The following is a 16,261-nucleotide window of genomic DNA, read 5'->3' on the forward strand; positions in this document are numbered from 1 at the left end:
AAGCCACTCCTGACCCTTGGAGAAGGCCTTTCCCCTCTACGAGGTTCATGATTCTGTCTGTCCCATTTGAGGTTCTTGGGCCTCTTGGGGTCTGTAAAGCAATAAAAGGGGTTCTGAGAATATTTTCGGTATTTCAAAGAGAATAAGAGAAACCGCATGAGTGCCAGTGCGGCTTCAGCCAATGGCCAACGACACCTTCCGGCTGAGGGATTCTGGTCAGGGCTGGCTCTGACCCGGGCTCTGGGCGGCCTCCAGCCTCAGTCGAAGGGCGGGGCTGCAACCGCTAGAGGACCGGGGTAGCCATGACCCCTGGCCCCATAGCTCGAAGGTGCGGACGAGCCGGCCCCGCAAAGCAACCGCTGCTGAGGGCGCTCCGGAACGAGCCTGCCATCGCCGCAGGCCTGCACCGCCCGCAACCGGGGCCAACAGACCACGCGCTCCCAACAAGACCCCGGGGCATGCGGCCACGCCCCCTGGGGCCACGCCCCCAGCGGCAGCCTATCCCGGCCCTGTCCCGCTGTGCTCGTCCCGCCCCTCGCACCCTGCCCCATCCGGGCCTCAGGCCCTTCCACGGCCATGTTCCCTGCGCCGCCCCGCCCTATCTCGGCCGCCCCGCCCCTCGCTCACCACCTCGTCCCGCCCTATCCTGACCGCCCCGCCCCCCGCTGGCCGCCCCGCCCCGCGCCTGCCGCCCCGCCCCGCGCCTGCCGCCCCGCCCCGCGCCTGCCGCCCCGCCCCGCGCCTGCCGCCCCGCCCCGCGCCTGCCGCCCCGCCCCGCGCCCGGGTCCGCCGGCCCGCCGTGTTCTTCCCGCCGCGCGCTCGGGTTGTGCGCGGCGACCCTCCCACCGCTGCGAAGATGGCGCTGCGCGCGGCGCGGAGCGTGCGGGTCGCGGTCTGCAGCCTGCGCGCGGCCTCGGCGCCCGCCGCCGCCTTCCCGCCGCGGCCCTGGGCGCTGGCGGGCGCCGTCCGGACGCTGCGCAGCGGCCCCGCGCTGCTCTCGGGTGAGCTCGGGCGGCGGGACCCTGCGGCCTGGCACGTGGGCGCAGCCGGGGCGGGCGCGCGCAGCTCCCGGCGCCCCGCGAGCTGAGCTTGGCCCACCCCGAGGTCCGCCTCGGCCTGGCCCTCTCCTCGCTTTGGGCCATTGGGTTTCTGGGTTTCTCCGGCCGCTTTCCCCCCTTTCAAGTAGGCGTGAAAAGCCCTTTGTGCTGCGGGCTCAGATGGGGATCAGGGGGCAGAGGCGTGCAGGCAATTGCGAGAGTGGTACAAACGCGGGGCGAGGGACCCGCGGGGAGCCTCGCTGAGCCTTCCCTTTGTGCATTGTGAGATGCTGTGCCTAAAAACCACAGGCTTTCGTTTACTACATGGTCCATTATTGAGGACTTTAAGGCAACAACATTTATTAAAATTAAAGCACTGGGCCTAGACTTTTACCTGCTAAAATGTGCATAACTTGGAAGACAAAGCTCTTTCCTAAAAGCACTAAGATAAAGTCTTACGGACTTTTTACAGAGGACCTTCTGCTAAAATATTGAGTCATTGTGGTTTGGGGTCTGAAATGAGGCCTAACTTAAACGGACTTGAAATAACTGTCCATATAATGTTTTGACCATTTGTGCTACTTTAGCACACTTAGCACCGGGGGAAACTTTTCTTGCCTTGTGGGCAAATACTCGACACTAGCTGGCCCATCTTACTAGGGTGTACATGGGGATAATGTGATCACTGTTTTCTCATGTAGTCATTCTTTTGGAAATCTGTTAGGGACTAGAATGATAAGTGTATTCTCAAGTCTGAAGCATAAAGATTTGTTTCTGTCGCCTCACTTATATTTCAGCAAGTGTGTTTGTGGCATTATCAATAGATTACTAATTTTAATACAAGGGTAGAGCATTTCTCAGGTAAGAATTTCAAATCTTTGTTTTTTCCTTATTCACTGTTACATTAAAGCTAACTGTTGGCATTTTCTAGTTACCTAGTTAAATATTGCCCAAAATATCAATACACATGATCTGGTTAAGCATCCAGGTTTTTCATAGCAGAGAGACCAATTCAGGTTCTCCGTCTTAAGGCTATGTGATCTTGGACTGAGTCACTCCTCAAAGATTGAGTTTCAGAAAAAATGGAGAGGCTACCTACCTCATTATTGGGAGTATGGAATGAAACAATGTAACTTGTCAATACAATGTGACACATAATAAGCACTTGATAAATGTTACTTGTTATTAAACAAGTGTATAGTATAAAATGAATAGTGAAAATATTTACTGGTATTAATAGAAATATATTTTGCCTGACTAGTAATTTTGAAAGGAAGAAAATGCAAAATTTTCACATACAACTCAAAACTCCCGATTTTCTGAGGCCCCAGAGTCATGTATTTCCCAGCTCAGTAAGAAATTAATTATTTACCTAATCTCCTGTCCACTTTTTTCCTATTGCACCAAGGATTAAAGGAAAATTGTACTTATCACTTTCTTTAGACTAAATAGCATGGCATAGTTTTTAAGGCCGCTTTGAAGTCAGGTGGGCCTATGTGCAGGTGGTTTAACATTGCTCACTTTTCCTCCAGCCTGGTGGTCACTCGATTGTAAATGGTGTGTAGAAGCAGACTTGCTGCCAAGATTTTTTTTACCATTAGTTATGATGGCAAAGCCAAAATTAGGATGAGTGTCTCAGAGAGGTCATATATTTATATTTGTTTTATGTATATTCGAAAAAGGTTTATTAGCTTTAAACTGCTCATAATTGGTAATGTAATTTAGCCAGTTCTAGAATTTTAAGTGCTAGGGAAAAGTGAATGTTGAAGCTGGACAAGTATATACTAGGTATTTTGCTCAGATCCTTTTTAATTAAACTTTAAAAAATGATTTCACCTGTCAGCTTCTGAGTGACAAGCTTGGTGTTAAGAACTGGGGATAAAAATGAGAATGAGGTAGGCCTGCTCTTGCTTGTAGACCTGCTTTTGCTTGTATTGTAGGTCCCTCCCCTTGGGGGCCGCTGACCAGTGGGCTTTGCAGTGTAGCTGTTGAGTGCTTAGGAGCGGGGGTGGGGGAGGGCTGCTGCAGGGTGATGTGGCAGCCCTTGGAGGGTCCAGGTTCCTAGACCTTAGAAGAGCCTCGGGAGAAGGGCTTCTAGGTTGAGACCTGAAATAATCAAGAAAAGGTGTACGGCAGAGGATCACAGTCAGAACAACACAACAGAGATCAGGTTAGCCTGAAGCATTCAGTTAGCTGAAGTGTAGTGATGTAAGTGCACATTCTTTTGTGGTGGATTCTGCAACTTCTTCCACTGAAAAATAAGAAATTTAGAAAGCAGTAGTAACTATTTACTGCATACCCAAATTGTAACTAAAGCTATTTAATGCTGTTTTAAGTACAGCTATATTTTGGGTTGCTAGGAGTGAACCAGCAAGGCTTACTTTAATATATTATTTTAATTAACCATTTTGCTCTTAACTTCTGATGCATACTCTTTGGACAAATACTTGGCTTTAGAGCGTATCATATACTTAAAAGAAAACAGTGTAGTTTTTGTTGTTCTTTAAAGCAAGAACTTTAAATCTGAAATAACTTTTCCCACATCTCCTGACTTTGGGCAGTCTTTCTTGCAGGAATTGCTGAATAGTTTGACCCTGTGTTTGAAGAGAAGCAGCTCTTGAAGTCGAGGGTTAAACTGTCCAATGGCTGATGAGCAGGGCTCGGCTTCCTACCGGTTAACAGCTTCTCTCTGGTGCACCTGTTACGTTCTGATCTTAGAGTTCGCTTCTTTAAATGATGGTAGCCCTTTTCTTCAAGGGCACGGTTCATTTAGATTAAAATCGAATTTTAGGAAATTAGTTGTTATAAATGCTTGAGGAGGTCACTTTGCTCCCTGTGAAATTTAATGTCAACTAATCGATAAGTGCACATTTGAAATATACTGATTTTTTCGTGTAATGTAGACTAAGAAAATGTTTGAGCAAAGAAACTTGCAAAATAGGCCCAAGGCAAACAGATCAAGCCATTTTTGCGTAAATGGTACTACTGTTGAGAAGAGGTACCATATTTGCAAATGATATCTGTTCTTTCCTGAGCAGGTGTAGTGTTGAATGCCAACGTCAATAAGTCAAACACAAATATTGGGAAGGTCTTGCCTTTTAATGGCATTGATAGAAAAAGTGTTTTTTTAAAGTAGTCGTCCTGCTGCTTTCCTAAAATATTGGTCTTCTCTTTTAGTGCGAAAATACACAGACAAGCACGAATGGATAACAACAGAAAACGGTACTGGAACAGTGGGAATCAGCAATTTTGCACAGGTATATTGGATTGTCTTGAAATAGCTGTGATTGTTCTTGCCTAAATGGGATAGTGTCTAGGTTTCAAAAATTTTGTTATCCTACCCTTCGTACTGTGGGTCTTTTAAACGCCCACAGAAGAAATCAATCACAGGTGAAACAAGTTCAGCATAATTTAGTTTCAGCAGTATGTGGTATTTTAAAGAGATGTTGAAAGGTTAACACTTAAAAGGAATATGCCTTAGTCAATAAACAAACGTTTGTTTCATTTCGGGGCAGTTAAGAGGAAGAAAAAGAAGAGCAAGCAGCAGGGCTGGTGCATTGGTGGTGTTTTGTGGGTCTGGGGATACCTGTGAGCCCAGGGGGACGTGATGAGGAGGGACAACCTAGACTGGCACAGATTACAAAGAGAGAAACATTTATTGGGCCAATCAATTGCCTATTTGCATTGATCCCATATTGAGATATTGTTTAAAAGAAGCCAAAGGGCAACAAAGGCTTTTCAAGTGGATACATGTACTGAGTGGGCAGGAAGGAGGAAAAGGGTGTTACTTACTGGGCATATATAATCCTCGGATATGTTAGATTCTCAGTAAGAATCACCGACAATTACATCTTCATTGCAAAGTACCTACCATGAAGCCCACCACAAGGTGTTCTGTGAAACGCTGCACGTGATTCTTACTCCCCAGGAGCTTATCTGGATGTGCACAGGAATCGCCTACATGAAAAACACATGAAAACATTGCAGGATAGATAGCCCCTGAGTGCTTGGAGGGGCTGTTGGTTGAGCTGATGGAGATCATATAATAGAGTCAGGTTGTCGGGGAGTACAAGCGTGAGGCCTGTGGCTTAGAGAACTGTAGGGGATTCCATTGTATTTGGTTGTGCCTATTTACAGGGGTCTGATTTGTTTAAGATTTATTTTTAAAACTTATTTCTCTCCCCTTCCCGCCCCCCACAGTTGTCTGCTCTCTGTGTCCATTCGCTGTGTGTTTGTGTCCGCCTGTATTCTTGTCAGCGGCTCTGAGAATCTGTGTCTGTCTTTGTTGCGTCATCTTGCTGCATCACCTCTTGGTGTATGTGGCGCCACTCCTGGGCAGGCTGTACTTTTTTCACACGGGGCAGCTCTCCTAACGGGGCGCACTCCTTGCACGTGGGGTTCCCCTATGTGGGGGACACCCCTGCGTGGCACAGCATTCCTTGCGTGCATCAGCACTGTGCGTGGGCCAGCTTTACCACACGGGTGAGGAGGCCCTGGGTTTGAACTGTGGACCTCCAATGTGGTAGGCAGATGCTCTATCCATTGAGCCAAATCTGCTTCCCTGACTTGATTTCTTACTGATTTTTCTCCCTTTTTTCTTTCTAAGGAAGCATTGGGAGATGTTGTTTACTGTAGTCTTCCTGAGGTTGGGACAAAGTTGAACAAACAAGGTGAGTGGTTTTTCTCATTGTGTTATGCGCTATGAATTTTCTTTAGCTAATCTTTACATGGAATTAACTTTTTTGCCTCCAGGATCAATTAGTGCGCTTTTTGACAAAATTAACAGAATGCTCAAATAAAAGAAGCATCAACAGTCGTTGGTTTGCAAATGTTATTTTCTTTTTCTTTTTTTTTTTAAAGATTTATTTATTTATTTAATTTCCCCCCCTCCCCTGGTTGTCTGTTCTTGGTGTCTGTTTGCTGCGTCTTGTTTCTTTGTCCGCTTCTGTTGTTGTCAGCGGCACGGGAAGTGTGGGCGGCGCCATTCCTGGGCAGGCTGCTCTTTCCTTTCACGCTGGGCGGCTCTCCTCACGGGCGCACTCCTTGCGTGTGGGGCTCCCCCACGCGGGGGACACCCTTGCGTGGCACGGCACTCCTTGTGCGCATCAGCACTGCACATGGCCAGCTCCACACGGGTCAAGGAGGCCCCGGGGTTTGAACCGCGGACCTCCCATATGGTAGACGTACGCCCTAACCACTGGGCCAAAGTCCATTTCCCTGCAAATGTTATTTTCTAACAAAAGCTACACATGAAAATTTCCCTCTAATCCTATTTCAGCTATATCTACAGATCTTAATGTTGTATTTTATCATTTAGTTCAAAGCATTTTCTAATTCCTCTTTGATTTTCCTTTGACCCATGAGTTAGAAGTGTCATTTAACTTCCAAATATTTGGGCTTTTTCGCACAATAGCTCATTGTTACTGACTTATTATTCAGTTCATTGTTGTTAAGGAACATATTCTCTAGGAATTCATTTTTCTTTAAATTGTGACTTAATGGTCTGGCAAGTGGCCTATCTTGGTGAATATTCCATTTGCAGTTGGAAAGATTGTGTATTCATTTGTTGGACAGTGTTCTATAAATCTCAGTAGGCTAAGTTGGATGATGAAATTATTCAAATTATGTCCATATGAATTTTTAACTGATAATGATGCAAAGAATTTCATTTGTAATTGTAGAGTTGTTGATTCTCCCTTTAGTTCCATCAGTTTTTTGCCTGGTATATTTCAAAGCTCTATTCTTAGGTATATACACTTTTAAGATTCTTAATCTTCCTGAAAAATTGAACCTTTTATTATGACATGTTCCTTATCTCTGATAATTCTCCTTGTCTTGACTTCTACTTTGTTGTATATTAATGTACCCATCCATGCTTTCTTATAGTTGTTGTTTCCTTAGTATATTTCTTTCTATCAATTTTATATGTGTCTTTATTAAAGACACAGATAAAGAATGTTTCTTGAAGACAGCTTGTGGTTGAGTTTTGTTTTGTTTTCTAGTCCATATCTACCCTTCAATTAGAATGTTTAGTCCTTTTTTTTTTATTTTTAAAAGATACACAGATCACACAATAGTCCATTTATCTTTAATGTAATATTGATACAGTTGAGGTTAGATGTAGATTGTTTTGCTCTTTCTTTTCTGTTTCTCCTGTTTGGTGTTCCCCTGCTCTTCTGTTCCTGCCTTCTTTTGAGTAATCTGAAAAAATATTAGTGATTAATTTTATTTTTCATTGGTTTTTCTTTTTTTTTCCCATTAATTTTTTTAAAAGATTTATTTTTTATTTATTTCTCTCCCCTTCCCCGCCCCCCCCTTGTCTGCTCTCTGTCCATTTGCTATGTGTTCTTCTGTGTCCACTTGCATTCTTGGTGGCACCTGAATCTGTGTCTTTTTGTTGCATCATCTTGCTGCATCAGCTCTCTGTGTGTGCAGTGACACCCCTAGGCAGGCTGCACTTTTTTCTTTTTTCTTTTTTTTTAAAGATTTATTTATTTATTTATTTCTACACACACACACCCCCAACCCCAGTTGTCTGTTCTGTGTCTATTTGCTGTGTCTTCTTTGTCCACTTCTGTTGTTGTCAGCAGCACGGGAATCTGTGTTTCTTTTTGCTGTGTCATCTTGTTGTGTCAGCTGTCCGTGTGTGCGGCACCATTTCTGGGCAGGCTGCACTTTCTTTGGTGCTGGGCAGCTCTCCTTACAGGGCACACTCCTTGTGTGTGGGGCTCCCCTACGCAGGGGACACCCCTGCGTGGCACGGGGCACGGTACTCCTTGCGCGCATCAGCACTGCGCGTGGGCCAGCTCCACACAGGTCAAGGAGGCCGGGGGTTTGAACTGCGGACCTCCCATGTGGTAGACGAACGCCCTAACCACTGGGCCAAGTCCGCGTCCCAGGATGCACTTTTTTCGCGCTGGGCAGCTCTCCTTGCGTGGCACACTCTTTGCGTGTGAGGCTCCCCTATGCAGGCAACATCCCTGCGTGGCACAGCACTCCTTGCGCACATCAACACTGTGTGGGCCAGCTCCACATGGGTCAGGAGGCCCTGGGTTTGAACCCTGGACCTCCCATGTGGTAGGCAGACGCTTTATCCATTGAGCCAAATCCGCTTCCCTCCATTGGTTTTTTTTTTAAGATTTATTTTTTATTTATTTTTCTCCTTCCCCCTCCCCCCTCTCCCCCTCCCCCCTTCCCCCCTTCCCCCTCCCCCTCCCCCCCAGTTATCTACTCTCTGTGTCCACTTGTATTCTTGTCAGCAGCACCAGGAATCTGTGTCTCTTTTTGTTGCATCATCTTGCTGCGTCAGCTCTCTGTGTGTGCGGTGCCACTCCTGAGTGGATTGCACTTTTTTCGCATGGGGTGGCTCTCCTTACAAGGTGCACTCCTTGCGCATGGGGCTCCCCTATGCAGGGACACCCCCGTATGGCACGGCACTCCTTGCATGCATAAGCACTCTGCATGGGCCAGCTTCACACAGGTCAGTATGCCCTGGGTTTGAACCTTGGACCTTCCATGTGGTAGGCGGATGCTCTATCCATTGAGCCGTATCTGCTTCCCTCCGTTGGTTTTTAAACTCAGTTCTTTGTACTGCTTTTCAACGGTTGTTCCAATATACTACCTTAATTTTATCTGTTTATTTAAAGTTAATATTGTATCAATTCATGTAACATGTAAGCAACTTGAAACAGTACAATTTCATTTGCCAGTCCATGTAGTGTGCCACTGTTTTCAAATATTTTACATCAACATATGTAACAAACCCTATAACACAGTATTATAATTTTTGCTTTATTTATTTATAGGAGGTACCGGAGATTGAACTCAAGATCTCATACAGGAGAAGGAGGCACTCAACCACTGAGCTACATCTGCTCCCTAATTTTTGCTTTAAACAGTAAAGTGTCCTTTAGAATTTGAGAAAAACATAGTGAAGATAGCATTGTTGTTTTAAGATTTATTTCATTTTTACTCCCCCTCCCTCCCCCATTGTTTGCACTTGCTGTGTCTGTTCATTGTGTATCATCCTCTTTGGAGGTACTGGAACCGAACCCAGGACCTCCCATATGGGAGGGAGGTACCTAAACACTTGAGGCACCTCCGCTCCCTGCTCTTTGTGTTTCTCATTGTATTTTCCTCCCTCTCTCTCTTCATTGTGTCATCTTGCTGCATCAGCTCGTCGTCTTGCTCATCTTCTTTAGGAGGCACTGAGAACCGAGCCCGAGACCTCCCATGTGGTAGGCAGGAGCTCAGCTGACTGAGCCACATTTGCTTCTGAAGATAGCGTTTTATCTTTACATTTATTTACCATTAAAAAATAAACTCTTTAGTTTTCTCTCTGTAGATCTGATTCTTTTTTTTTTTTTTTAAAGGAGGTACCAGGAATTGAACCCAGGACCTCATACATGGGAAGCAGGTCATTAACCACTGAGCTACATCTGCTAATGAGAGTTGGTTTTTTTGTTTGTTTCTTTTTTAGGAGGTACCGGGTATCAGTCTCGGGACGTTGTACATGGAAGGCAACGTTCAGCCACTTGAGCTACATCCACTCCCTTGAGGTCTCATCTTGTATCATTACCTTCAGCCCGACAAAAATATTCTTTAGCATTTGTTGCAGTGAAGGTCTGCCAGTGACTAATTGTTTTCATTTATCTGAAAATGTTCTTCAAGTTCATTTTTAAAGGATCTTTTTACTATATACAGAATTCTGGGTTGACAGATCCCACTTCTCTCCGCCAGTACTTTATAAAGTTTTCATTAATTTGTTGTCTGGCCTCCATTTTTCCAAATGAAAAGTAAGCCATTATTCCTGTTGTCCCTTCCCTGTGTGTAATGTTTTTCTTTCCTCTTTGATGGCTTTTAAGTTTTTTTAAGGAGGTGCCAGGGATTGAACCCTGGACCTCGTACATGAGAAGCAGGCACTCAGTCACTGAGCTGCACCTGCTCCCCAGTGGTGTGAAGATAATGTAATAGGTATGTTTCTTGCTTAGATTTGTAGAGCTTCATGAATCTCTTAAGTTGGTTTTTTCCACCAAATTTAGAAAAAAAATTTTGTCACTATTCAAATATTTTTTTTTCTACTCCATTTTCTGTCCTCTTTTTGGTAGTCCAATAACATATATGTCAGATCACTTGATATTGCATTGCCCCATGCATCACTGAGGCTCTCTTCATTTTTCAGTCTTTTTTATTCTGTTCTTTAGATTATATATTCTCTTGCTTTTCTAAAGTTCAGGGCTTTTTTCTCTACTGTCTCTAATTTAATTACTGTTATCTAGTGAAACTTTTACTTTAGATATTGTGTTCTTCAGTTCTAGAATGTCTATTTTTAAAATAATTTCCTTTTCTTTGCAAGTACTCCTCATCGCTTTATTCATTTTGACGATCTTTTCCTTTAAGTGTTTGAACACATTTATATTAGGTTGGTGCAAAAAGTATTGCGGTTTCTGAGGTTGTTTTTTTTTTTAAGATTTATTTACTCCCCTCTCCGTGGTCTGCTCTGTGTGTTCTTCTGTGTCCGCTTGCACCCTCAGCAGCACCGGGAAACTGCGTCTCTTTTTTGTTGCATCATCTTGCTGCGTCAGCTCTCCATGTGTGCGGTGCCACTCTGGGCGGGCTACACTTTTTTCATGCGGGACAGCTCTCCTTCCAGGGCGCACTCCTGGTGCGTGGGACACAGCACTCCTTGTACGTAGCAGCTCTGCACATCAGCCAGCTTCACCACACAGTTCAGGAGGCCCTGGGTATCGAACCTTGGACCCTCCCATATGGTAGATGGACGCTCTATCAGTTGAGCCACGTCCACTTCCCCCAACTGAATTTTAAATCATTATAACTAGGTTCCAAACACATCTTTATTAATCAAAATAGGAACCATTATAGTCAATACATTTTTGCCAATGAGAAATAAGTTTGTTTATTCCTGTAGTGTAAAAATCTGTGCTTCGGGATTTGATGGACTCTTGGAAAGCATTTTCTGCATGCTGTTGCTTATGGAAGTGTTTTCCCTGCAAAAAGTTGTTGAGATGCTTGAAGAAGTGGTGGTCAGTTGGCAAGAGGTCAGGTGAATATGGAGGATGAGGCAAAACTCCGTAGCCCCATTTGTTGAGCTTTTGAAGTGTTGGTTGTGCAGTGTGTGTGGTTGGGCATTGTGAAGGAGGACGGGGGCCCTTTCTGTGGACCATTGCCGGCTACAGGCATTGACAGTTTTCGGTGCATCTCATCGATTTGCTGAGCATACTTCTCAGATGCAATGGTTCCGCTGGGATTCAGAAAGAAAACTGTAGTGGATCAGACCAGCAGCAAGCCACCAAACAGTGTCCTTGATCTTTTCTGTGTGCAAGTTTGGCTTTGGGAAGTGCTTTGGAGCTTCTTATTGATCCAACCACTGAGCTGGCTGTCACCAGTTGTTGTATAAAATCCACTTTTCGTCACATCACAATCCAATTGAGAAATGGTTTGCGTAGAATAAGAGAAGATGACACTTGAAAACTATTTGTTTTCAAACAGCTCATGAGACACCCACTTACCGAGCTTTCTCACCTTTCCAGTTTGCTTCAAATGCGGAATGACCATAAAGGGGTTGACACTGAGTTCTTTGGCAACTTCTTGTGTAGTTGTAAGAGGATCAGCCTCGGTGATTGCTCTCAGTTGGTCATTGTCAACTTCCCATGGCTAGCCACTAGGCTCCTTCTCCTCAAGGCTCTTGTCTCCTTTGCAAAACTTTTTTTTTTTTTGGCAAAACTTCTTGAACAACCACTGCACTGTATGTTTGTTAGCAGTTCTTAGGCCAAGTGTGTTGTTGATGTTGCAAGTTGTCTCCGCTGCTTTATGACCCGTTTTGAACTCAAATAAGAAAATTGCTTCAATTTGCTTTTTGTCTAACGTCGTTTCCATAGTCTAAAATAAATATAAAATAAACAGCAAGTATACTAAGTCATTAGCAAAAAACATAAAGCGAGAAATGCACATTAAAGTGATGTATAACATAACCACATTGAAGAATATTCCAATATCAGACAGCAAATTTCAAAATGCAAAATTGCAATTACTTTTGTACCAGCCAATTAATAGATGCCTTAAAAGTTCTCTGTTGACTACTTTTTCTTTTCACTATCTCTTCCTTCTTTCTAGGATTTCTTACCACTCTGGCAGGCCCACACTCCATCCTTTGACTCTGGCTCTCTGCTTGTGAACTAGTCAGTCACCTTTTGCTGTTGGATGAGGCAGTGTTACCAGGGGGAAAGAATCTCACCCAGTTTGGTTCCCTTTCAAGGATTGACTTCCTTTTTGGATCCCTCATATAATTTGTGTGGTTTGTGTGTGTGTGTGTGGAGGAGAAAAGAATGTTATTAACGATCTTGCAAGAACAGGCAAATGACCTGGATAACATGGCCCGCACCTAATTTTTTTTTAATATTTTGTTCAGAGGTTACAGTTGTTACCTGCAGGAAGGTTAATCTACCAGCAGTTACTCCACCATTACTGAAACCTCCTAATGTTTTTTTTTTTCTGAGCCACAATAAATTGAAATAAAGTTGAGTTTTACTGAACTTAAATATACCTGGTATTCAGGCATGTCGCCATTTGTTATTCACTGTGTCCTCTTTATTAAGGAAAGGCCTACTTTATTGAGGATATTTAAACTCTTCTCATAAAAGCATGACAAAACCTGTGTTTTTATTGTTAAAGATAGAATTTTTTTTTTTAGTCATCAATATATTAGAGGTGACCACCTTTCCATATTTTGTACTTTCAGGACATAGTGCATCTAATATTTTCTTTCAATTTTTGCTTTTAGATGAATTTGGTGCTTTGGAAAGTGTGAAAGCTGCTAGTGAACTTTATTCTCCTCTGTCAGGAGAAGTAACAGAAATTAATGAAGCTCTTGCAGAAAATCCAGGACTTATCAACAAATCTTGTTATGAAGATGGTAAGTTTTTGCCAGAAAATTTTCAAAGGGCTATTGCTGCAATTAATAATTAATCTAGAATTTGAAACAAGCTTAGCCAATTGTGACTTAATAATTTTCCTCTTCTTGGAACTCAGAATCGCTGTTTTTAAAGGGAAAACACTGATGAGCTGAGTATATAAGATTATGTTTAAGATCACTGATTTATTTTTCAGAGTTCTTAGTGTCATAGTTGTGGACTACTTGATTACTATAGTATTTCTTCAGATGTAAAATGTCCATTCATATTGTGTGGTGTAGATGGGAATAGAATAATATTGCACTCATTTTCAGTTTTCTCACATATTTGTTCATTTTGATCCTCATCATAACCCAGTGCGGTAGGCTAGCAGTAATTTTGTCCATTTTGTAGATTAAAATTTAGGGCCCCTTTTAAAAGATTTATCTGTTGGGGTCACACAGCCAATAAATGGCTCAGCTGGATTGGCTCCGTTGTGTGTCATCCAGTTCTTCTAGCCCCCTCCTCCTGTGTCCTCATGCCTCAGCCACAGTAGTTACAGTGTTGGAGTTCCTTGCATTAAAGAAAGAGAACACTTGGCCTTATGTATTTGAAATCCTTATTTAAATTTTTAAATGTCATTTGTTGTTACTTATTACAACCTAAGAGTTCTCAATCCATTATGATAGAATATAACCTGGTTGTAATTCTTTTCAGTTGTGATATACAAGTATATTAAGTGAATTCTGAAAAGCTCCTTGAACAAATATTTACTAAATGATTTAAGTAAAAATACTAGACTAATTCTGAGTCATTCAAATATTTCTTATACATTTCTTTAAAACTTTATTTCAACTTCAAAAAATAAAATTACAGTCAAAAGGCAGCTTAACAAATTATGGAAGCATTCCTTTAAAAAAATTCCTGTCCAGGCACATCAATCTTAAATAATCCTAAAAACAAACTTGGCTCTTTCCCCAGCATTCCAAAGGTGAATAATTAAGCACAGATTCGTTAAATGACATGATTGAGGTATGCTTGTTAATGAAGAAAATGGGGAAAAAATGCTTGAGCATATTCACATTACATAAAACTAAATTTCATATTTCTTACTTTTGAATTTTAGCAATGATTTAGTATCTTCTTTGCCTTGCTACAAAAACACATATTATTGCTAACTGTCATCTATAAGTTAATTAGGTGTGTTTTTCCTGTTTATTGCCAGATTCTTAAAACCTTGTAATAGAGGAACATTCTTGTATTTGTATCATTATCCACAATCCTCATCTACCACCAAAATTACTGTATTATATAGTCCCTACATTATCCTGTCTTTCATTTAACATTAACCTCCTATGCTACCCCTTTTCAGCTGTAATCACATTTATAAATCACCAGTGTTATTCATTATAATGTGTTATCAACTCTATCCATTTCCACATATTTACAGTTAACTTTATTAAACTTTGATATTTTGAATGAATTTGATTTTCACTCTTTAAAAAGGCAATTTGGAATAAAAGAGACTTTTCCACCCTTTGGTTGCAGGTTGGCTAATCAAGATGACACTGAGTAATCCTTCAGAACTTGATGAACTAATGAGTGAAGAAGCATATGAGAAATACATAAAATCTATTGAGGAGTGAAAGTGGAATGTCTAAATAAACTAGTCTGAAACAACTTAATCCAGCAATATTTTAAATTACTGGTGGATAGAGATTTATAAAAGGAACTTTTTAGCAATATCAATATAAAAACAAAATACTTGTTCCAACTATGCTATTGAAAGAAAATATCCCATAACTTTTTTGTTTTTCCCCCCATAACATTCTAATAGATAGCAAGTAAAAACACAACATGCATCTTTTTTTCACATCACCCTGTGATTCAGACTATGATCTACTTATATTCAGAATTCATGAAACTAAGGTAAAAACTCCTTGTGAAAAATTATGTAACTCAAGGGTACCATTGTTACCTTAAGCCTTATATAGTATTGTAACTATTGTTTATATCCATCCCTGGATTTGGGTCAAAATACTTAATGATATCTTCATCGAAAATAATTGGGAGTGGAGATAAGTTTCTGTTGTACAGTATCACATGAGGAACAATACTATCTTAATTTTGCAATATACTGTGTTTGTATTTAGTGATTCTGCTACTATTTGTGGAAATGGCAATTTAGTCCAAAATCTGGTTTTCCTTTAGCAAAGATCTAATTGCCTGATAGCTCTAAGTACTTATTTTTGTAATCTTTGGTACGATCAAAAATAAATTCACTAACTTTGGTTTTCTTTCATGGTAGGTTGAAAGAGAAGACAAGGAAAGGTGAAAATTTTGATTAGTATGACACTGCAATTTAAGAAAACCGTATTCAGGTTTCTACTAGTAATGAGAATAGAAATGGACATAGAATGAAGCTTTATATACATACATGTCCACACAGATATAAAGTGTTAGGGCGAAAGCAGACAAATTATCAGTTACTACTTATACCACCTTTTCATGGTGAGTGAATAGCAAATATGAGAACCTAGAAGTATGTAGGTAAATTATATTCACATCTTTCCTACTCTTCAGCAAAAAAGAACACAATTCCTGCCAATATATTTTGGATAACTATCTCCCTATTATGTAATTATTAATCAGCTTGATTTGACTATTTGCTTTGAAACAGAAAGGGATGAGTAATAATTGTATAGAATTATTCTTGTCCTGAAGATGCTCTCATGTTCCCTTATTTGATTTTCACATATCCATTCCTACCTAGCTCTGGCTAGGTCGAATTTCCACCTTTCCTGGTCTTTTCTTCAGTTTCCTTAGCAAATATTACTTTATATATTTAAATGGAAATCTTGGAAACAAAGAATGAATGGTTTAAAAGTGGGAAGAAATATATGCTTTCTAGAGTGAAAGTACATCAGTGATTGTGGTCTCTTTCTGAAAGAAGCAATTTTTCTCCCTTTTACAAGACACACACTTGATCTGTAACACCCATTTTTAGGAGGTTTTTCAAAGAGTAGACTATTGTAGCAAATTGCTTTTTTCAATATTTAGAATATAAGGCTAAGTCCACCCTCACTTCTGTCCTAGTGCTCCCAAAAATAGGCTTTGAAGGGTCTTTAAAATTGACTCAAAGAGGAAATCTAATTTCTTAAACCTCATATTCCTTTTGAATGTTTTTGACCTTATAGAGTATTGTAGTAAATTTTTTGAAGAATGCCTCCTAATAATTAAAACTCAAGAAATGCAATATAGATTACCTGGCAAGTTAAAAAAAAAGTGCTTAACCCCCAGGAAGTTTAAAGAAGT

At 41.6% G+C, this 16,261-nt stretch overlaps 1 protein-coding gene across 1 annotated transcript; it reads left to right on the plus strand.

The window, feature by feature from the left end:
• The first annotated feature begins 750 nt into the window (after nucleotides 1–750).
• GCSH (glycine cleavage system protein H) lies at nucleotides 751–15,867 on the plus strand. Its single transcript, XM_058279662.2, has 5 exons — nucleotides 751–1,001; nucleotides 4,215–4,294; nucleotides 5,644–5,707; nucleotides 12,838–12,969; nucleotides 14,495–15,867. Exons 1-5 carry the CDS (start codon nucleotides 857–859, stop codon nucleotides 14,590–14,592), a joined length of 519 nt encoding a protein of 172 aa, XP_058135645.1. The 5' UTR covers nucleotides 751–856; the 3' UTR covers nucleotides 14,593–15,867.
• Nucleotides 15,868–16,261: the final 394 nt, after the last annotated feature.

This window comes from Dasypus novemcinctus, chromosome 18 (genome assembly GCF_030445035.2).
Source record: "Dasypus novemcinctus isolate mDasNov1 chromosome 18, mDasNov1.1.hap2, whole genome shotgun sequence".
In the NCBI taxonomy this organism is placed as follows: Eukaryota; Metazoa; Chordata; class Mammalia; order Cingulata; family Dasypodidae; genus Dasypus; species Dasypus novemcinctus.